The following is a 22,667-nucleotide window of genomic DNA, read 5'->3' as shown; positions in this document are numbered from 1 at the left end:
TTGTTTTAAAGTTATTTCTAGATTTATTACATTTACACTTGTTAATTTCTATATGTAACATTTCCACATGTATTTATTTCCACATTTACTCATTTCCACATGTATTTATTTCTACATTTCCGTGTCGGTATGCTAGTGAAGCAGGAGGCACTAACGCAAGTTTCATTGGTCAACTGAACAATCCAGTCAGATCTGTCCCTGACTAAACTTCCTGTTGACATTAAGCAGCAGACAAACTAACGTCAGACAGCAGGATGTTGCAGACCAGCTTGAGAACTGTGAGTTTATTTTGAGTATGCCATTAGACAGTATAACTAACAGATGTCATTCTGCCAATGTACAAACCCTGGTAAAATAAAATGTGGAATAACTGATATTGAAAGATGTGCGTTCAGTTGTTTAATTTTGTATTTAAAAAAAGCAGATAAACATGACACAAAACAATTGCAATTTTAAACGGCAACTTTCTGGCTTTAACAAACACAAAAATATAACAAGAATATATCATGGTTGTCAGTAACAGTTTAATTTTTAGGTCAAGCAGAGTGAAAACATGTTACAATCACTCAATATTGAAGAAACAAATTATGGATTCATTAAAAACAAAAACAAAAAAATCACTGCAACACACCACTAGTCCTTTGTTGCACCACCTCTGGCACTTACAGTCTCTGAAGCAAGGACTTAACTTGTGACAAACATTACACTTCATTAAGATTGCTCCAACTTTATTTGATTGTTGTTGTCAAATCAGCTTTGCAGGTTGGAGTCTTGTCATGGACCATTTTCTTCAATTTCTACCGCAGATTTAGCAATTGGATTGCGATCTAAACTATTTGCATGCGTTATCATTGCCCTTGTGTATTCATTAAAATGGTGTACAGTTTTTGCTCTATGTATTGTTATATAGATACCTTATCATTTTGAATAATGATGTCATCATTCTCAAACATCCTTTGAATTGATGGAATAAGAAAAGGGTCCAAAAATGTCTGCGTAAACGTGTGCATTTATTGAAGATGTAATGACAGCCATCTCCTTACTGACATTATCTGACATGCAGTCCCAAATCATCAATGACGGTGGTAGGTTTTCTTCAAGAAGTCATCTTTATAAATCTCATTAGAATGGCACCAAACAAAAGTTTCAGCATCATTACCTTGCCCAATGCAGATTGACATTTCACCAGTGAACATGACTTTCATTCAGTCACCCAGGGTCCACGATTGCTTTTCCTTAGCCCATTGGAACCTATGTTTTATGTTTAAACGTTAATGACAGTTTTCGTTTAGCTTTTCTGTATTTAAATCCCATTTCCTATAGATAGATTCTTACAGGTCGGTCACAGACGGTGACTCTAGTTTCGGCCCATTTGTTCTTCATTTGTTTTGCTGTACATTTTCTGTTTCAAAGACATTATGCTTTAAGTTTTTCGTCTTAATGATGTTTTGTTTTGGTCTACCAGTATGCTTCCCTTTTACAATCTTCCCATTTTGTTTGTACTTAGTCCAGATTTTAGACACAGCTAACCGTGAACAATCAACATCTTTTGCAACATTGCGTGATGATTTACCTTCTTGAAAAAGTACGACAATACTCTTTTATGTTCAAATTCCCATATCTGGTGCCTATCTCAGCTACAATCGGGCGGAAGACGGCGTACACCCTGGACAAGTCGCCACCTCATCGCAGGTAGCAGTATAGTACCATTTTTAATTCATTATTACCGTGGTACTTTATTAGTACCGGTATACCGTACAGCCCTAGTTGATACACCTGTTGCAACAGCTGTTGAAAGTGTGAACATTCCTTTTAACTCCAGACTAATAAACACATTTTAATCTGAAACAGCTGTTAGCTTTAAAAATGAAAATTTACTTTGTGAATCCAAAATGTTTTCCTCACAATTGAGTGACTCTATAATTCTTTCACTCTGCTTCATCTAAAAATAAATCTGTTAATGATTACCACCATTTATATTCCTGATAAATCTTAGTGTTTCTTAAAGCGAGAAAGTTGCCATTTGAAATACTTTAGTTTTGTGTCATATCTGGTATTTGCTACAAAATGAAACAACCGAATGAACAACCTAACATCCCAGTCTGGCGAATAAATTATTTTTGTCAGGGTTGTATTAAGCAACCCGGTGGTGGTAAATTAACTGCTTTATTCTTTGCGCAGTACCGTGATGTGTAACCCCAGGATGAATGTGACACCCAGACACCCAGTGGACAGTAAGTTTCTAAAGGATTTTAAAACCCATTGGTGGACGGAGTTTAGTAACATTCCCCTTCTGATCACCAGTGTCCAAACTATGTAATTTTTAATTTTTTATTACAGTATTTATCTATACGTCAGTCTGCCCCAGGGCAGCTGTGGCTACTGATGTAGCTTACCACCACTAGGTGTGAATGAATGCTGAGTCCTACTTCTCTGTGAGCGCTTTGGGTGTTTAGAAAAGCGCGATATAAATCTAAGTTATTATTATTATAATACGTAGTTCACTGATAAATGTAATATAAATATAAAAATTCAAGATGTATACTGTATATTTACACTAGATGACAGTAATAGTTAATTGGACGAATCAAGTAAAATAGATGTCATTGAAATGATACATTTCCATCCATCCATCCATTTTCTACCGCTTATTCCCTTTCGGGGTCGCGGGGGGCGCTGGCGCCTATCTCAGCTACAATCGGGCGGAAGGCAGGGTACACCCTGGACAAGTCGCCACCTCATCGCAGGGCCAACACAGATAGACAGACAACATTCACACTCACATTCACACACTAGGGACCATTTAGTGTTGCCAATCAACCTATCCCCAGGTGCATGTCTTTGGAAGTGGGAGGAAACCGGAGTACCCGGAGGGAACCCACGCATTCACGGGGACAACATGCAAACTCCACACAGAAAGATCCCGAGCCTGGATTTGAACCCAGGACTGCAGGACCTTCGTATTGTGAGGCAGACGCACTAACCCCTCTGCCACCGTGAAGCCCCATGATACATTTCCATTTACTGTAATTACACAATGGATTTCCATTTACTGTAATTACACAATGGATTAAGTTTTCTGCCACTTAAAATGTAAAAAAAAAAAAAAAAAAACTGTCAATTTTGTATACTGCCTTGCTCACAGGTAACCCTGCAGACAAGGTAGCAGTGCAGCGACACTTTGTAGAACAGAGGTGCAAAAATTCTCCTTGGGTTACAAATCAGCCCAAAAAAAACGAATTGGGCCAAAAATATACATATTAAAAGACATTAAAAATCAATATTATATTGTTAGAAAACGTTTTGCGATATATTGCTGTATGCTATAAAAGGTTTGATTAAGTGACATTAGTCAGACAGAGAACAATGAAAAACACTAACCTATCTGGAACTGACTTATGCTGTCTTTACGTTGAAGTGTAGTGGTGGTTAGTTTTTTGAGGGACAACAACTTGTGGCTACAATAATTTATTAGGTTAAGCTCATGACGCAGTGAGTTGAATGATGCAGACACATTTGTTACTGCATACTGTCTAATACGCTTGTGCCTTGGAGACTTTGTATGTGTAGGTAATATGAAATTATAATTATTTGATACTTGTTTATCTTGACAAATTATGTTTCAGACTGCTTTTTGCAGATAATGTGGTCCTGATGGCTTCATCTGGCCGGGATCTTCAGCTCTCACTGGATCAGTTCGCAGCAGAGTGTGAAGCGACCGGAATGAGAATCAGCACCTCCAAGTCCGAGTCCATGGTTCTCGCCCGGAAAAGGGTGGAGTGCCATCTCCGGGTTGGGGAGGAGACCCTGCCCCAAGTGGAGGAGTTCAAGTACCTAGGAGTCTTGTTCACAAGTGGGGGAAGAGTGGATCGTGAGATTGACAGGCGGATCGGTGCGGCGTCTTCAGTAATGTGGACGTTGTATCGATCCGTTGTGGTGAAGAAGGAGCTGAGCCGGAAGGCAAAGCTCTCAATTTACCGGTCGATCTACGTTCCCATCCTCACCTATGGTCATGAGCTTTGGGTCATGACCGAAAGGATAAGATCACGGGTACAAGCGGCCGAAATGAGTTTCCTCCGCCGGGTGGCGGGGCTCTCCCTTAGAGATAGGGTGAGAAGCTCTGCCATCCGGGAGGAACTCAAAGTAAAACCGCTGCTCCTCCACATTGAGAGGAGCCAGATAAGGTGGCTCGGGCATCTGGTCAGGATGCCACCCGAACACCTCCCTAGGGATGTGTTTAGGGCACGTCCAACCGGTACAAGGCCACGGGGAAGACCCAGGACACGTTGGGAAGACTATGTCTCCTGGCTGGCCTGGGAACGCCTCGGGATCCCCCGGGAAGAGCTAGGCGAAGTGGCTAGGGAGAGGGAAGTCTGGGCTTCCCTGCTTAGGCTGCTGCCCCCGCGACCCGACCTCGGATAAGCGGAAGATGATGGATGGGTGGATGGATGGATGGACTGCAATGTTGTTTAATTAAGGACACTCAGTACGTATGTCTAGCTTGTGTGCTATTGAGTGCTTAGCTCTTGTGGAGCTGCTAGCTTTTGTAGCCAATAGCCTCCCAATTTTACCTTTTGTAAATTACTTGTCTAGAATACAAGAAAAGACCAAACCTTGTGTGCTTATTGGAGGACATTTAGATATTTACTGGTTGTCTAGCTGTCTTTAAATTTACAGTGGAGTGGTAATTGTATTTTGTTGACACCAGGCGGCCACAATAATTCATTAAGTTAAGCTCATGATTCAGTAAGTTAAATGACGCGGACACGTTTGTTACTGGATACTTTCTAATACGTTTCCGTTAACTGGCTTTCCAACTTTGCACAAGTAAACCTGGTGCAGGACTGCTTGTATTGGAGCTGTTATATTTAAGATTTTACATGCAAGCTGATTTAATCCGATACTTGTCATATCAGATTGATATCTGATCGAAGTTCCCTTAGTAATAACACTAATCATTTTTTTTCTACGTAAAAAAAAAAAAATGGTTCTGTTAATTATCAGGAGTGCTAACGTATATTTGTGTTGTATTGTGTGCAAAAAAACAAATAATGTGATGTGTTGCATGCCTGTGTTTATCTACCTCTTTATTTCCCTTGGGTCTACCTTCCTTGTCGATCTTCTTCTTTCCTAAATGGATATCCAGAGAAAAAACAGATATTGAATAAAAACCCACAGCCTTGCTGGCAAATCCTTTGTATAAGACAAGTGGTATTATAGTGGAATATCTATAATACAACACCTTTGAGGTAATACAATTTCAAAATTGACTGATATGTCACACCTAAATCTAGACTATAGTATGAACCTTTGTCATTAATACACAGCCAACGTTTGCTGAGGTCTTTCGTAAGGTTTCTTAGGGCAACGGTGCTGAAGTAAACGGTAGTAATCAGACTGAAAGCAGCCTACAACAAGTGTTTGACTGTGATATTGTGCATGTAATATATTGTAGGTAAGTCTGACTATTTTTAAACTGTGTTGCTGACATTAGTGTTTGTATAAAGTATTTCTGATTCTGATAAACACGCCAACAGCCGCCCTAAGCTATAACATCGGTAGTGCCGCAGAGTTTTCAACTACAACAACACAACACTTTCTTTTTGTGCACCAATCAACCATCACAGCGAGCGTGCTGCGTTCACAAACTACGGATATATGAGCATCAACATTTTGACAGAAACAAGTTTTTTTTGTTGTCTGTTTTGTATTGTTGCTGGTTTTGCTGCTGGAAATGGAAATGGAAATTAGTTATTGTCATTTCTTAACATGCACAAGACACAGAAGAACTGAAAAGTACATTTTCGGCACAGTCCTACTAAGAGCAGACATACATTACAGGGAGACAAGATGGGACCGCCAACGGATAAGCCATTTTTACGGCGCCCCTTAAAAAAGGTGGGAAAAAGGTGATATTGGGAAAGGGGGGAAGAGTAAAACAATATCAGTCAAAGGCTGGACCCCCGGGAGGGAGTCCAGGCTGAGTACAAGGGAAAAACATCATTTGCAATGCACACGTAAACACATTACATTTAATCACGAGAACTCGCACAGAGGGGGGGTGGTGTTGGGGCCCTGGAAGGCCCAGACGGAAAAAACAAGCGATGGTGAAGGCGTGGGGTGGGGGAGGGGAGGTGTGTGCGTGCCCAATTGTCTTGGGTGTGATGGTATAATGTTTTTATAGACTGAGGCCGTTTCTGAAAAAATTCGACTCCAGGTGTCGTTGAGAAGAGAGGGAGGTCAAAAGCGTCCATCATTGAGGTGTCCTCCTGGGTGTTTTCAGAACAGCCTTGTCCTCAAGGCCATTCGATGTAGTCAAATCATAGATTAAGATGTTTGTTTTTCGCGAACAGACAAAACAATGGCTTGTCTGTTCTCTCAAATTCAATTCAATCTTCCTTTTCAGCAAACTTCTCCATGATGTGATCCATCTTGCGATTTAGCTCAGAAATCGCCACAGTCTGTGTTCCCACAGCCCTGCCCAAACCTTCTATTGCAACGAACAGCCTTTGGGCACCTTGAGTGGCTGCCATCGTCTTACAAATTTTACGATAAACCAGAGCAATGCCCAGCCCAATCAGCAGGTGCCTCGAAATCACGGTTCCAAATAGGTAGATGTCTTCCACGTCCTCGATGAAAAGGACTGAGGGGCACATGATTCTCCATTCATCCCAGGAGTCTCTGACGTACCCCGCAGCCAGGCTCCCCCAAACATCTTTTCCTCGTCGAAAATACTTTGTAAATTGCATCAAAAGTCCAGCTGATCATATCCATGTTTGATTTTTTAGATTTAAGGACAGCGCAAAGAAAGAGGCTTCTGTTATATATCGCATATGCCCAGCACGCCAAATTTGACCCATTAGTACAACACCCTGAACCACACAAATATGACCTGTGATTCGATCAACAACAGTGACAGTGAATTATGTTTATTTACTGTTTCCATATTGTTTGCCCATCGGTTGTCATTTATCAATATTGCTAAGCGTAATCCTCACATCAGCTTTTTTCTGCTCACATCCTAACCCGCAGAACCAATAAAACCCAGCAACCAATTTGTCCTGACTCACGCTTCAAGAAGCAATCTCCCTTCAACGCTACTATTAGCGCTGTTAAAAGGGTCCTTTCCTGCTCATTTCAGGGGCCTTTAAAATGATATTGTACCCTATGTGGCGCATTGTAGTAGGTTTCTTAGAATAAAATATCAAGTTGTGTATAGGATAAATCTGCATTCTTCTCCTTTGGGCCAAAACTCTCTGATTCGAAAGCTTACTCTGTTGAGAGTTTTAAACATTTTAAACATACAGTGTTGCCTCAATTATTGTTAAAAGTTATTGTTTCACTATATGTTGTTTGTGTTAGCAGGTGTTTACAGGGGCTTGTCCCGATACCAACACTACCCTGACTGCTTGTAACTGCATCACTCAAGCGCTCATTTTTAAGTTTCACTTTAGTTTTTGTAGCTTCTTGCATATCGACACCTTGCCGGCTGTCGGAGCGTTCTTTGCACGAAAATGGCGTATTCTAAGTTCACCAGTAAAAGAACAGTGGACAGTGCCATCCATCCATTTACTACCGCTTATTCCCTTCAGGGTTGCGGGGGGTGCTGGAGCCTATCTCAGCTACAATCGGGCAGAAGGCAGGGTCGCCATCTGAAAATTGGCAATTCAAAGAAAATTTGACTAAATAATTTGCATTTATTCTCTCTCCAACGAGCAGAAGACCTATAATTTAATTGCTTACTATGTTAAGAGACTGTTGCTGTTATAATGTCTGATTAAAAAATGGTTCTGAGAAGAAGCACAGGCTTTTTGAAGACATATTTCCTCAATAATATTCAGAGGTGAGAACAAAATTAACTTCACAGAAATTGGCTTGGGCTTCACAATGGCAGAGGGGTTAGTGAGTCTGCCTCACAATACGAAGGTCCTGAGTAGTCTGGGGTTCAATCCCGGCCTCGGGAACTTTCTGTGTGGAGTTTGCATGTTCTCCCTGTAAATGCGTGGGTTCCCTACGGGTAATCCGGCTTCCTCCCACTTTCAAAGACATGCACCTGGGGATAGGTTGATTGGCAACACTAAATTGGCCCTAGTGTCATAACTTGGCTTGGACATAGATGGTGTGTGCTCCTTCGACGCAGCGGGATTACAGGACGAGCCAGGCGTGAATTCAGGTACATGATATTTATTAAATAAACAAACAAACTATAAAAAGGCAAACCAAGGACGAGCTCTGTGGCGGATAATAATCTATGCTAAACTTAAAACAAAACAGCACAATGGCATGACTATATACAAACAAAACAAAACTAGCACTGTGGCATAAATACACAAACTTACACGGCATGGAACTGTGGACGAGGACGTGAAAGTTTGAACAGCATGGGTAAGGTGCGTGCGAGTGTGAAGATCCCAGGACGAAGACAAGAAAAGGAGTGACTTAAATAGCTGTGATGATTAGTGAAAACAGGTGAGGCTGAGAACAGGGACGTGACATGACAGGTGAAAAAAACAAACCAGGAAGTGAAAAAACAGAACAAGAGTCCAGAAAACAAAACAAAACATGATCAAACATGAAATCAGATTTACAGACGTGACACTTAGTGTGTGAATGTGAGTGTGAATGTTGTCTGTCTATCTGTGTTGGCCCTGCGATGAGGTGGCGACTTGTCCAGGGTGTACCCGATTGTAGCTGAGATAGGCACCAGCGCCCCCCGCGACCCGAAAGGGAATAAGCGGTAGAAAATGGATGGATGGATGGAAATTGGCATATTTAGCTGCAAGTAGGGAATCTTTTAACCTGACCTACCTCAACAAATGGACCTCATTTAAAACATTCTTTGTGGCCCTCTAGATTTGAGTAGCCCTGTCATAATGTCATATGAATTTGCTACTAATAAGTTAACGACTACTTAAAAATAAAATTTGCCTTTAAATTTAAGTACAACATTTTATTGATCATTTTTGTTTGAAACAACAACAAATTATTACTCACCTTTCTTCATACTTTTTTCAGAAGAGGACAGCATCTTGTACACCCTAAAGGCATTTGTTCCCTTTTTGTTGCTTTTATCTTTCACCTCCACAATGTCAAGCAGGCTGTTCATGGCACAGCGGAAATTTGCCTTCCAAGTCTTTGGATCCTGTCGGTCTTTTCCAGGCTGGTACTTGCCTACATGTTTACAGATGAGTCAAGAACGGTTCACGATAATGCATGTACAATATAGCATACTACCAATATCATAACTCCATCACTACTAGTGAAAAATGGGCGTCGTTTTCGACTCGGACCTTAGTTTTATACAACATATACAGATACAGTAAAAAAAAAAAAAACACAAAAATTGTTTTTTTAAATCTTAGGAATATAGCCAGAGTTTGCCCAATTATCTCTCATGGCAACACAGACGCTAATGCATGCTTTTATTACAAGTCGTATAGATTATTATTCCGCCCTGTTTTCTTGTCTTCCTAAAAATGTTTTTACACCTTTGCAATTACACCACAATTCAGCGACACGTGTCCTGACTAAGACAAGAAGGCATTAACATTACACCAGTTTTAAAATCTCTGCATTGGCTCCCCGTGTGTTTCAGGATCAATTTTAAGGGTCTTCTTATGGTTTATAAATGTTTTGTATGGTATTGGGCCTTCTTATCTTTCAGATTGGCTTTTATCCTCCGAAACTTCACGGGCCCTGAGCTCCTCCAGCATTCATTTCCTAATTATTCCAAAAGTCAGGACACAAAGTCACGGGATGGCATCTTTCCACAATTATGGCCCCCGTCTATGGAACAGCTTGCCAGAGGAGTTCAGGTCTGCGGAAAATGTTCATGTTTTTAAAAACAGGCGTAGACCCACCTTTTAGATTTGGCTTTTACCTAAAATTAAAAAATTTTTATTGAAGTCATTCGAACTTTACTTTTCCTCTTATTAGTTTTATTTAATTATATTTATTCTATATTTACTGACTTATCTTTTGTGTTTATTGTTTTATATTCATATGTCTTACTTGTATTTTATCCTTTATCTCGACTCATGGTTTTTACTGTTTTACAAATTTTATTATTTTTACTTTCCAACGTTCCTCAGATTAGCCATCTGCCTCAGGGGTTATCGGCGGTGCTGTGGGGGCGATTTGTGCCAGCGTTCTGGTGGCCATGGTCTGATGAACTCCTGGTGCAGATGGCTCCTGTGATAGTATTTACACACATGTCTCCTCTGTACTCAGCCACGCATTCATTTGTTCATATAGTTGCATAAAATGTGTGTGTGTGTGTGTGTGTGTGTGTGTGTGTGTGTGTGTGTGTGTGTGTGTGTGTGTGTGTGTGTGTGTGTGTGTGTGTGTGTGTGTGTGTGTGTGTGTGTGTGCGTGCGCATCGGGGTATGGTATTTAATTTTGTAAAGCACTTTACGTTGCATTTCTTTTATGTATGAAAAGCGCTTCATAAATAAAGTTTGATTGATTGTATTGTGCCTCCTTTTGCTCCCGGAATGATTAAACAAACGTCTTTATTTAGGCTGTGTGTATTAGTCAGAAATAACCTCAAGAAAAACATTGTTATGAAGGCCCTGTTACATAGATTATTCTCATTGATTAAGAATTCATCTGTTCATGCCCGCAGACTATATAGGACAGCTCTAGTCTTAGGGGATGGTGCATTGTCTTGTTATATTTTGAACAGCACTGTTAGGGATATTTACTCCTCAAATAGAATGGAATGCATAGGGAGTCATTCTTTGGACACCTATTTTGCTTGAGGAACAAAACACAATAAGCACACCCTGCTCTACGGCAACTCCTGCTCTCAAACGCACCTATAGCATACTGTCTAGTTTCGATGGTGAGGGGAAGTGTCAAGTACGAGATGGGGCAAAGGCAGACGTGTGTTTGTGTACTTGCTCATACACACATACTTAGATGGACTTTCGGTTTCGATGGATAGAAACCAAAACAGCTTTGCTTGGGAGGGGTAGGAGGATGGAAAAAATCAAGTGAGCAGTGGAACATCGACATAGAACGCAGCAGCCTTTAGCAAGCATGGTCTTCTCTACATCAGCTGTGTTTGTACTTACTCCATTTGTAAAATAAATTCTTAAATTTAAATTCTAGTCTCCTTTTTAGTCAGATAGTCGCTGGAACAAACAGGACCTAGGAGGACTTCACCATTTACAAGGGAAAGTCCGAACAGTACATACTCTCATAATATTCTAGCAGCAAAGAAGACAGAATGTGTCTACGGAACAACAGTAATGAGTATCACTTACATTTGGTTCCAAATGTGCATCCTAAATAATTAAGTAACCCCTAAAAATCTACTTTTTCTCTGCATCTACAAGGTGTGATATTGGTGCCAAATTTAATGTTGATAGTTACTATAGATGTTACTGAATACGAATAAATAAAACAGATTACTGATACTTAACAGGGGGAGATATGATAGCTGTACTTTTGGAAAGGCTACAGTAAGTGTTGTCTTTCTAACGGTGTTGGTCGCATTAGTTGTTTGAAAACATTTTTTACGGCATATGTAGGTCTCAGACTGATTTTTTTTTTTTTTACATTTTCCCCATTTAAGTGCTTGTGGTTTGGATTGCCTTTTGTTATTCTTAAACTTAGTTTGGTTGAACTTTTAGCTTTTGATTACAGTGGATGTATAGCACGTGCATATTGATGAAAGTGTTGCTTCGCAGTCACAGATACACAAATTCAACCTCAGCCCAGGGGTTAAAAAAGGTTAAAGAAAAAGACAATGAAATGAGTTATGGTCTGTTTAGAACCAAGTGTTGTTCATCTCTTTGCCACTGGTCCCATGACATATTTATCCATAAAGTATCAGTGTGAGCTGTATCTCCTTGTCTCATTTATTTTGATTGCACTTTTTCCACATTTTGTTATATTACAGCTCCATTCCAAAATGGAATACATTCATTTTTGTTCCAAAAATTCTACACACAATATTCCATAATGACAATGTGAATGTATTTTTTTTTACAAATGTTTTAAAAGTAAAAAAATCACATGTACATAAATAAGTAGTCACAGCCTTTGTTCAATACTTTGATGATGCACTTTTGGCACCAATTACAGCCTCAAGTGTTTCAGAATAAGATGCCACAAGCTTGGCAGACCTATCTTTGGGCAGTTTCACCCATTCCTCTTTTCAGTACCTCTTAAGCTCCATTAGATTGGATGGGAGGTGTTGGTTTTAATCCAGTACATTGCCATAGCATTGGTTGCATGACAAACGGTGTGTTCTAATTTCCCCAGTAAAGTACAGTGATAAGTGGCAATTCCAAGAAAATTGGACTGAATAATTTGCATGTATTTTTTTATCCAATGAGCACAAGACCCATGTGCCTAATATGCCAGGATACTATCACTATTATGAAGATGTCTGATTTAAAACATCAACATGAGACGAGGAACAGGCCTTTTGAAGAGGCATTTCCACCACATTCAGAGATGAGAACAACAAAATGAAATGCACTGAAATTGGCATTTCAACTTACAGCTACAATCCTTATCACATCAATGACGCAATAATTTTGGCAAGCAAGAGAAAAGAAGCCATTCTCAGATGTAGAGATAATAAAATATTATAAAGCGAAGGACAAAATGTTTAAAGGCAGACAAAAAGAAAAAAATTACAACTAAAATGGCTTCTTGTCCACAAGCAAACGTATAGTTTTGTCCCTGACAACTGAAACTTCTATAAATGCCAGCAAGGGCGAAGAGTTTCAAAGAGCTTTTTGGTTTGTGTCCCAAATAGTGCGACATTGTCTCATATTTTTAAAATCTTGATGTTTCCTGAGCTCCATGTAATTGTGCGCTGATTTTTAAAGAAAATGCACGTCATTGTACATCTACTACAGTACATCGCAAAACTAAGGTGTTATATAATGCCACCAAATCAGCTTTGGCTGCTTTTCTGGACTTCTTATTGAACATAATGCGCATAACAGCAGTTGATTTGAGATTTTGTGTCGACAGAAACTGTTTTGAAACTACAATCGTGTGGACGGAGATCGTTTAAACACGAGAGGTGTCTTTTTTAATTGTCCATGTTCCAGTGGACATAACCTTTGGGCAGTAGTTGTTAACATTTTGCAGGTTAAGGACCCCTAAACTGACAGAAAGTTGGAGCAGGGACACCCTCTATATGTATGTTTTTAATTAAACTCGTCTTAAAAGGTACCATGTTATTGTGCAATACTAATAGTGCTGAATTTGCCCCAGGGATCAATAAAGTACTTTCTATTATATTCTATTCTATTCCAATAAGACAGTACAGCGCCACTAATAGCTAGCTGGCAAATAGATCAACAAACAAATCGCTAGCTATCTTAAATGCTAGTATGAATAAAATAAAAACATTCTTTATCCATGTTTTTATCTCAGATCAGCAAGGTACAGTGAGTAGGGTGGCCCTGTCACTGTCATTTCTAAACAACACTACAGAGTGTTGGATCAGTGTTAATGTGTATTTAAAGACATTTATATTAGTGGGAAAATTGTGGACGGAAATATAAATAAAACATTTTTTTTACTTTTTTAAGAGTTTCATCAAACAAAAATATCACGACACTTGCTGGAGTATCTCTGCGGACCCCCGAAGATCTCTGTTTTAGAGTCTGCCCCCTGAAAAAACACACTCTCCGCCGCAACTATAAATATTAATATTTGTCTATAAAATTGTACTGCATAATATTGAATTTTCATTAACATGGAGACATGAAAAAAGAAAGAAATATAGATCAACTTTCAACAAAGAATAACTTCACTAACACTGTTACAGAAAAAGTTTCAAGTTGATCAATTTGCCGGAAATTAAAAAAATGTTTTATCTTTATATAGAATATCAAAACATTTTGACCAACGTGAACCATTTGGTATTGAAATATAAAATAAAATAAACTCAAGAAATATTAATGGATTCAAATTGGTCAGCAACATTACCGGTAACTCAGGAGCACAATACTGCATAGAAAACACTTTAACCTACAAAATAAAAATGAATAAAACAATTTGTACTGATTTTTGGATCAAAATGAGGATGTCATAACGCATGCCCGCCTCACTATTTGAGACGTACAGCTTTAGCCTATTATTTGTGCATTCAGTATTCCACCCCGTTAAAAAAATATGGAATCACCAGAGTTGGAGGATGTTAATTTAGTTGTTTGATTTTGGAGGAACCAAGCAGATAACAAATACAACACAGATCTCTAGCCATTTCAAATAAAGACTTTTAGGCTTTAAGAAACACAAAAAAAAAATCAAGAATTTAGATTGTAGTAGTCACTGGTCACAGTGGTCAGTAAAGGTTTTATTTTTAAAACAAGCAGAGTGAAAGAAATATTAAATCACTCAATTTGGAAAAATAAATAATGGAATTTGAAAAACAAACAAAAACACTACAACACACCACTAGTACTTTGTTGCACCACATCTGGCTTTTATAGCAGCTTGCAGTACCTGAGGCATGGACTTAATGTGTGACAAATATCTTCATCAATCTTGCTCCAATTTTCTTTGATTGCTGTTGTCGGATTAGCTTCACCAGCTGTGAACACTGTTTTTTGTTTTTTTGTTTTTTAAGTTGCGATTTTAAATGACTTTAGTTGGATAAACTGAACTTAATTAACATTCCTTAACTCTGGTGATTTCATCATTTTTGCCAGGGAATGTAATTGTACATGCAGTATAGAAAACTAAGTGTCTTCACCTGTATGTATGGCCCATCTCATGAAGAGAGGAGCGTCTTTCTCTAAGTCCCAGCCATGCCGAGCAGCGTGCATCCACGGGATCTGGAAGATTCTTTTTTCCTGGAGAGGTATGTCATCATGAAATATCACTTTTTCTGCCTTTTATTGCTGCATACAGGCAAAAGCATGTTTTTACAATAGATATCAACTAGATAATTATCGTACCGATATAAGATTATAACATTATATCAATAAATATGGTAAAAACGATAACCTATTACAAAGAAAACACTCCTATAAGGCAAGGTTACCCGTACTGTGCTGTATGTGGGTTTGGGTGTAAAAACAAAGTGCTACCCCTGAGCTCAGTGTAAACAAAAATGGCGTCCATTGTTTGGGACTTTTCGCATGCTCTTTGCACAAAATGTTCTGCAAACATTCTGCGTGGACAAAAAAAACATCAATTTTCAACACATCAAACCTTATCAGTCAATCAATTGTGGTTTGAAAGCGTACGAAGACGCCTGCGTTGCTAAAGAAGCTGCCCCAAAGCCAGCTGCATATAAATGCCTAAATAAACTACATTTAAGTCTACATTTAGAAAAATAACAGTTATAGATACAGTGCACCTGGAAAGTATTCACAGAGATTCACTTTTTTCACATTTTGTTATGTCTCAGCCTTTTTCCAAAATGGAATAAATTCATATTTGTCCTACAAATTCCAAACATAAGACCCATAACATTCCCAAATGTATTAAAAATAAAAAAATAAAAACATAAAAAAATACATACATTAACAATTATAGTCTTTGCTCAATACTTTGTTGATGCACCTTTGGCAGCAAATACAGCCTGTATTTTTTTTAATACAATGCCACAAGCTTGGCACACCTATCTTTGGGCAGTTTTGCCCATTTCTCTTTGCAGCACCACTCAAGTTGAATGAGAAATATTTGTTTTTATCTAGGATGTCTCTGTACATTACTGCATTCATCTTCCCCTCTAACCTGACTAGTCTCCCAGTTCCTGCTGCTTCATCTCCACAGCATGATGCTTCCACCACCATGCTTCACTGTAGGGATAATATTGGCCTGGTGATGAACGCTGCCTGATTGCCTCTTAACATGACGCCTGGCATTCATGCCAAAGAGTTCAACCTTTTTCTCCTCAGACCAGAGAATTTTGTTTTTCATGGTCCGAGAGTATTTCAGGTAAATATTGGCATATGTTATCATACAGGCCTTAAATTCTACAGTCTAATATATATTTCTTATATTTATTTTTTAAACCTTTTTTTCCCCTATGCTATGTATGTGCCTCTTAAGACTTCACTGTCATGTTACCTGTAGACTAAACAACATCTATGCAAATCTGCCTTTTTGTTGTTTTTGATAGTATTGGCCGGGTGATGAGTGATGCCTTGTTTCCTCCAAACATGATGCCTGGCATTCATGCCAAAGAGTTCAATATGTTTCTCATCGGACCCGAGCATTTTGTTTCTCATGGTCTGAATTTTTCAGATGCATTCTGGAAAACCTTTTATGAATAAATGGCTTCTGTCTGGCCACTATACCATACAGGCCTGATTGGTGGTTTGCTGCAGAGATGGTTGCCCTCTTGGAAGGTTCTCTTCTCTCCACAGAGGAATACTGCAGCTCTGACAGAGTAACCTCCATGGGTAGCCTAAGATGAATGCAGCAATGTACAGAGACATTCTGGATGAAAATCAACACTTCCTTTCCAATCTGATGGAGCTCGAGAGGTGCTGCAAAGAAAAATGGGCGAAGAGGAATGGGTGAAACTGCCCAAAAATAAGTGTGCCAAGCTTGTGGCATTGTATTTGAGGCTGTAATTTCTGCCAAAGGTACATTGAAAATGTATTGCATATAGGGTCTGAATACTTATGTAAAATATGCAGATTAAAAAAATTCACATTGCCAATATGGGGTATTGTGTGGATAAATTTGAGGACAAATATTGATTTATTCCATTTGTGAATAAGGCTGTAACATATCAAAATGTGGATAAAATGAAGCGCTGTGAATACTTTCCAGATGCACTGTAAGTTAATCGGTTACAAGTATCCTTCTTGAGAAGCAGGAAATTAAAGCCTAGTTTTTAGCGTCAATATTTCAACTTCTTCCCGTTACTTTACACGAGGGCTATTGAACTAAATTTTTGGGAGTCAACATTTGTAGAAAGGGGGACAAGCTTCTTCCTTCCCTATTATTTTTATTTTGTATATTCCTGAGAACCAGGTGCATCCTCTACAATAGTCGAAGTGGGAACCTTTGGGCACCTCACAATTTGATTACGATTCAAAAGTTAGGATTTCATTAAAAAAAAAATATTATTGATGCATCTTTAATTTACATACATTGATGCAGTTTTACATTTATTTTCATTTCACTAAATAAGCGTTTATCACTTGCATTTAAAAAAAAATACATTTAGAATAAGAAACGGTTAAATTAATTCCCACAATTAATAAATGAATGAAAATCTGTGCAAAACTGGACTATAAATGCCTGGTAATAAAGGAGCTGGTCTAATCTCTTGGTGAGGTGGCTCGCTGCATGCAGTCAGTCAAATTTTAGAACTGTCTGCATTACTTTATTTACAATAAATAAATCGATTAGCGACGTTTACTAATCAATTGCATACTCGTCCATGTCGGAAATACAATGCATCTAAAAATCAATTATTTCCCCCACCTGTATACAATAGACATTTCATTTTGGTATTGTTTTTGTCAGAGTTACAAGAATGCTTTGCTGTCTCTAATGACCTTCTGCAAAAAAGGTAGTCAAAGATCATCAGCATGACAGCACACTTCACTGTAAAGAAACTCGGTAAATTTTACGGTAAAAATCAAAGTCGTATCGTTTTTCCATTTACAGAAACGCATTGTAAAAACAATGATCATAGATTTTACAGTAAAAATAACTGCCATTTTATTTCACAGCAAAAATAGCAGTTTTACCATTTTATATGTATGGTAATTTGTTGGAAAAACCCCTGTAAATTAGAAGGTAAATTCTGGCGAGTGAGCTGCCAGTTTTTTAACATAAAATCTGAAGGTTTTTTTGGGGTTTTTTTAACAGTGTTGTGCTTTTGGATTCTCCTGCAAAAATGTGACTCTCCCAATTTGAACTAAACTCACGGACCTGTTTGAAATGTTTTAATTAATTTTTCTTTTTTTTGGTCTCGTCTGTTGAATAGTTGTGCTTTAAACATTTTTGTTCTTTTATTCCATCTTTTAAGTATTTTTTGTAATTGTATTTTTAGAATTTGCCGCAGTCATTTAAATACTAGCAATGCAAATGGCCCCCGGTCTGCAGTTTGGATACTCCTGCAGTAAGTAAATGAGAAAAAAATCATAAATAAATGTAATTTAAAATGAACTGAGGTCCAAATAAGTGATTATGTTTACACAAGTAATATGATGTAAACTCCTCACATGAACTTTATTTTGTGCATTCTAGAGAGGATAGGTGCCAATAAATGTACTTACTTTGTTTACCCATTTGAGACCTGGTATCTGACAGGAGTTGATCTGCTCTTCCAGCCACGGCCGCATCCTCATCCTATCCACTGGCATCTTGGGCTGTCAACACACAAACTCGTGAACAAAGAACTAACAACCACGTTTGCATGCAAAGCTTCAAGAACTGCAAGCAACCATTAACTGTGATTATTTAATAGATTCAAATACACACCCTAGATAAATGCTCCAGGTACTGTAAGGAGGCGCTAAAAACTACAACATGGGTGACAGTAGAATACGCTGTCGAAGTGGAAGCCAAAATAAGACCGCCCACAAAACGGCGCATAGTGAAAAGACGGTCAGAAAGCGTCTTAAAAAAAGTGAGTAAAACATAATCTAGGGAAGATTTTGACTAAATAACCACCATTACATGTTATGTGGACAACATTGAGCTGTTTCAAAAGTAGAAACAATTATATATATGACCCATTGAAGGCTCGACATAAAAAAAATCTCTTAACACTAGTATGGCCTTTAGGAATGTTAAAATGCAACCTAATATCAAAGTTAGGGCTGTTTAAGGAGTATTATTATTATAGAGGTGAGGAAGTTTACTACAGGATGTTTTTTCAAACATGGAGTTTGACTAGGTTTGGTTTAATAGTAGTGTTGTTGTGTGATCGGATCAAAGTCTGTAAAGCCAAATAATGTGGTGGCAGTCTCCCAGCATAATAGCAAAGCATGCCAAGAACACTGAACTAGTCAAACAGGGGAAATACACCGTACTGGAAACATACAACAATTGAAAGGCTCAAAGGTTTATGAATGTGTCATATAAGATGTTCATTTTATTTACATGGCCATGCTTCAGGTGTTACAGCAAGAAAATGCTAATTTTCAACATCTGTCCATGGAAGGCTCCAAAGATACAGAATGTGTTAAAATGTTACAAAATAAACAATGAATCAAATTTACAATAACTTAATCATGTGTACAACTTTGCTGTGATTTCTGCCAGTTTCTGACACTGGTGTAGACGTTTGCAATTTGCAGTTTTAATTCAGTGGGGAGAATGTTCCACAGTCTGGGTGCGCTACAGGAAAAGGTGGACTGTCCAAAATATGTTTTGAAGTTAGGAACCACACAGTCCACACTGACTGAATACCTGGCGTTACGTCTGCGAGAGCCTTGATGTCTGACAGCCAGACTCGAGACCAGTGATGGCACATTATTAGTTAGACATTTAAAAAAAACTATTTCAGATGACATTCGGATTAAGTTTATAGTTAAACCAGAGGTCTTTAACGTTTTCCAAACTGATGTAGATATGGAGTGAGGACCCCCCCATTTATATAACTTGCATATAAAAGGACCTTGTTTTTGTGCAATACGCACCTGTAATTCCTCGCATTATGATTAACAAGTTGCATTCTTAAAAGTTGAGTTTTAGTGTTTCAGTGGCCTAGTGGTTAGAGCAGTGGTTTTTAACTCGGGTTCGATTGAACCCTAGGGGTTCGGTGAGTCGGCCTCAGGGGTTCGGCAGAGCCTCCGCCGCAGCGGTCAAGACACACCAGACTCATGAATTGATTAACGCGGACACTGATTTAATTTAACAAGTTAAAAAACTTATTCGGGTGTTACTATTTAGTGTTTAGGTTCGGTGAATGTGCATATCAAACTGGTGGGGTTCTGTACCTCCAACAAGGTTAGGAACCACTGGGTTAGAGTGTCCGCCCTGAGATCGGTAGTTTGTGAGTTCAAACGCCAGCCGAGCATACCAAAGACTGTAAAAAAAATGGGACCCATTGCCTCCCTGCTTGGCACTCAGCATCAAGGGTTGGAATTGGGGGTTAAATCACCATAAATGATTCCCGGGCACGGCACCGCTGCTGCCCACTGCTCCCCTCACTTCCCAGGGGGTAATCAAGGGGATGGGTCAAATGCAGAGGACAAATTTCACCACACTTAGTGTGTGTGTGACAATCATTGGTACTTTAACTTTACTTTAATATTTACATCTAACACAATTTCCCAACTCATATAGAAACAGAGTTTGTAGTTGGAACTGTTTGAGTAACTGAATCGTGTTAGTGCTTTGTTTGATTTATTTGCTTAATCCATACCAAGATGACACATTTGAAAATTTCAGGGTGTTCAATAAAATCAACAAAATTAAAGAGAGGTTTCTGTTATCAGGTTGATATTTCCAGATAATGTCGCTATATCTTGCTGTGCTATCAGTATTGGCAGCAATGGATGACGCCACAGGAAAATGGACGATGGCTTCACAGATAGCGAAAATCAGGCACTTTAAAGCTTTTTTTAGTGATATTCCGGGATGGGTAAAATTTTGAAAAAAACTTCAAAAAATAAAATAAGCTACTGGGAACTGATTTGTATTGGTTTTAACCCTTCTGAAATTGTGATAATGTTCCCCTTTAACTTTAACTTTACTTAACTTTGAGTTGGATCTTTATTTCTAAAATATACATACATTAACCCCAAAGTCACTGACAATGTACACGCAACACACAAATAAAAATATTTAATGTAAGAATTAAATTAAATAATAATAATTAAAAAATAACTCCTTATGTGAGCCATTTTTGACAATTATTTACATCCAACTTTGTCTCTCTCACAGTCACATAACAATAGTTGTGTCTACTGTACTTTCCTTAACACTTGTTATCTTTGAGGCGTTTTTACCTTTTTAAAATATTGTCATGAAGGATAATCTCCTCTTCTACTAGATCTTCTAACAGCACGGAACTAGAAATGGACAATATGGCATAAAATCTATATTGCACCCTACTGCGATAACGATATATATCACAATGTAAAATTTAGCATATAAATGATAATAGAAGCATTTCATAAGGGGTTACAAAGGCTCCTAACTTAACTGATTAAGTATGTGGTAACAAATTGATTCAAAACTATTATTAATCCACTTGCTAATTTACTCTTAATAGCTGGTTATTCTCTCTTGTAACATATTTATATCTACACTTCTGTTAAAATGTAATAAGCACGTATTATTCTGTTGTTTGATACTTTACATAAGTTTTGGGTGATACTACAAATTTGGGTATCGACCCAATACCAAGTAGTTACAGGGGCAGTATTTGTCAAACAAATGTTGATACTAACTAATGCTTAAAATTTTCAACAGTGTTGCTTTTTCTCTTTTTTTTTTGTATTTTCCTGTAGCAGTTTCATGTCTTCCTTTGAGCAATATTTCCCGCATCTACCTTTTTTTAGCAATCAAGAATATTTCAGTTGTTTTTATACTTCTTTGTGTGGACATTGTTGATTGTCATGTAATGTTCGAATGTACATTGTGGACGCCGTCTATGCTCCACAGTAAGTACAAACCCCGTTTCCATATGAGTTGGGAAATTGTGTTGGATGTAAATATAAACGGAATACAATGATTTGCAACTCCTTTTCAACCCACATTCAATTGAATGCACTACAAAGACAAGATATTTGATGTTCAAACTCATAAACTTTATTTTTTTTTTGCAAATAATAACTAACTCAGAATTTCATGGCTGCAACATGTACCAAAGTATTTGGGAAAGGACATGTTCACCACTGTGTTACATCACCTTTTCTTTTAACAACACTCAATAAACGTTTGGGAACTGAGGAAACTAATTATTGAAGCTTTAAAAGTGGAATTCTTTCCGATTCTTGTTTTATGTAGAGCTTCAGTCGTTCAACAGTCTGAGGTCTCCGCTGTCGTATTTTACGCTTTATAATGCGCCACACATTTTCGATTGGAGACAGGTCTGGACTGCAGGCGGGCCAGGAAAGTACCCGCACTCTTTTTTTACGAAGCCACGCTGTCGTAACACTTGTCTTGCTCAAATAAGCAGGGGCCCATCCATGATAATGTTGCTTGGATGACAACATATGTTGCTCCAAAACCTGTATAGACCTTTCAGCATTAATGGTGCCTTCACAGATGTGTAAGTTACCCATGCCTTGGGCACTAATACACCCCCATACCATCACAGATGCTGGCTTTTGAACTTTGCACCTATAACAATCCAAATGGTTATTTTCCTCTTTGTTCTGGAGGACACCACGTCCTCTGTTTCCAAATATAATTTGAAATGTGGACTCGTCAGACCACAAAACACCTTTCCACTTTGCATCAATCCATCTTAGGTGAGCTTGGGCCCAGCAAAGCCGGCGGCGTATCAGGATATTGTCGATAAATGGGTTTGGCTTTGCATAGCAGAGTTTTAACTTGCACTTACAGATGTAGCGACCAACTGTAGTTACTGACAGTGGTTTTCTGATGTGTTCCTGAGCCCATGTGGTGATATCGTTTACACACATATCGGTTTTTGATGCAGTACCGCCTGAGGGATCAAAAGTCAGTAATATCATCGCTTAGGTGCAGTGGTTTCTCCAGATTCTCTGAACCTTTTGATGATTTTACGGACCGTAGATGGT

The 22,667-nt window shown here is 38.4% G+C and overlaps 1 protein-coding gene across 4 annotated transcripts in view; it reads right to left on the bottom strand.

Moving 5' to 3' along the window:
• Positions 1-22,667, bottom strand: part of LOC133553389 (interferon regulatory factor 2-like) — a 36,613-nt gene that overhangs the window by 10,344 nt on the left and 3,602 nt on the right. Inside the window, exons 2-6 of one of the 4 annotated variants that reach the window (XM_061901526.1) lie at positions 18,225-18,317; positions 16,289-16,475; positions 14,729-14,828; positions 8,995-9,171; positions 5,084-5,130 (exon numbers count right to left, since the gene is read on the bottom strand). In XM_061901526.1, coding sequence (XP_061757510.1) covers positions 5,084-5,130; positions 8,995-9,171; positions 14,729-14,801 — 297 coding nt within the window. In that variant the 5' untranslated portion in view covers positions 14,802-14,828; positions 16,289-16,475; positions 18,225-18,317. The other 3 variants (XM_061901528.1, XM_061901523.1, XM_061901527.1) reach the window with 3 other exon arrangements.

This window comes from Nerophis ophidion, linkage group LG05, assembly GCF_033978795.1.
Source record: "Nerophis ophidion isolate RoL-2023_Sa linkage group LG05, RoL_Noph_v1.0, whole genome shotgun sequence".
NCBI lineage: Eukaryota > Metazoa > Chordata > Actinopteri > Syngnathiformes > Syngnathidae > Nerophis > Nerophis ophidion.
Note: the sequence above shows the minus strand (reverse complement) of the source record. Positions and strands in the feature narration are given on the sequence as shown.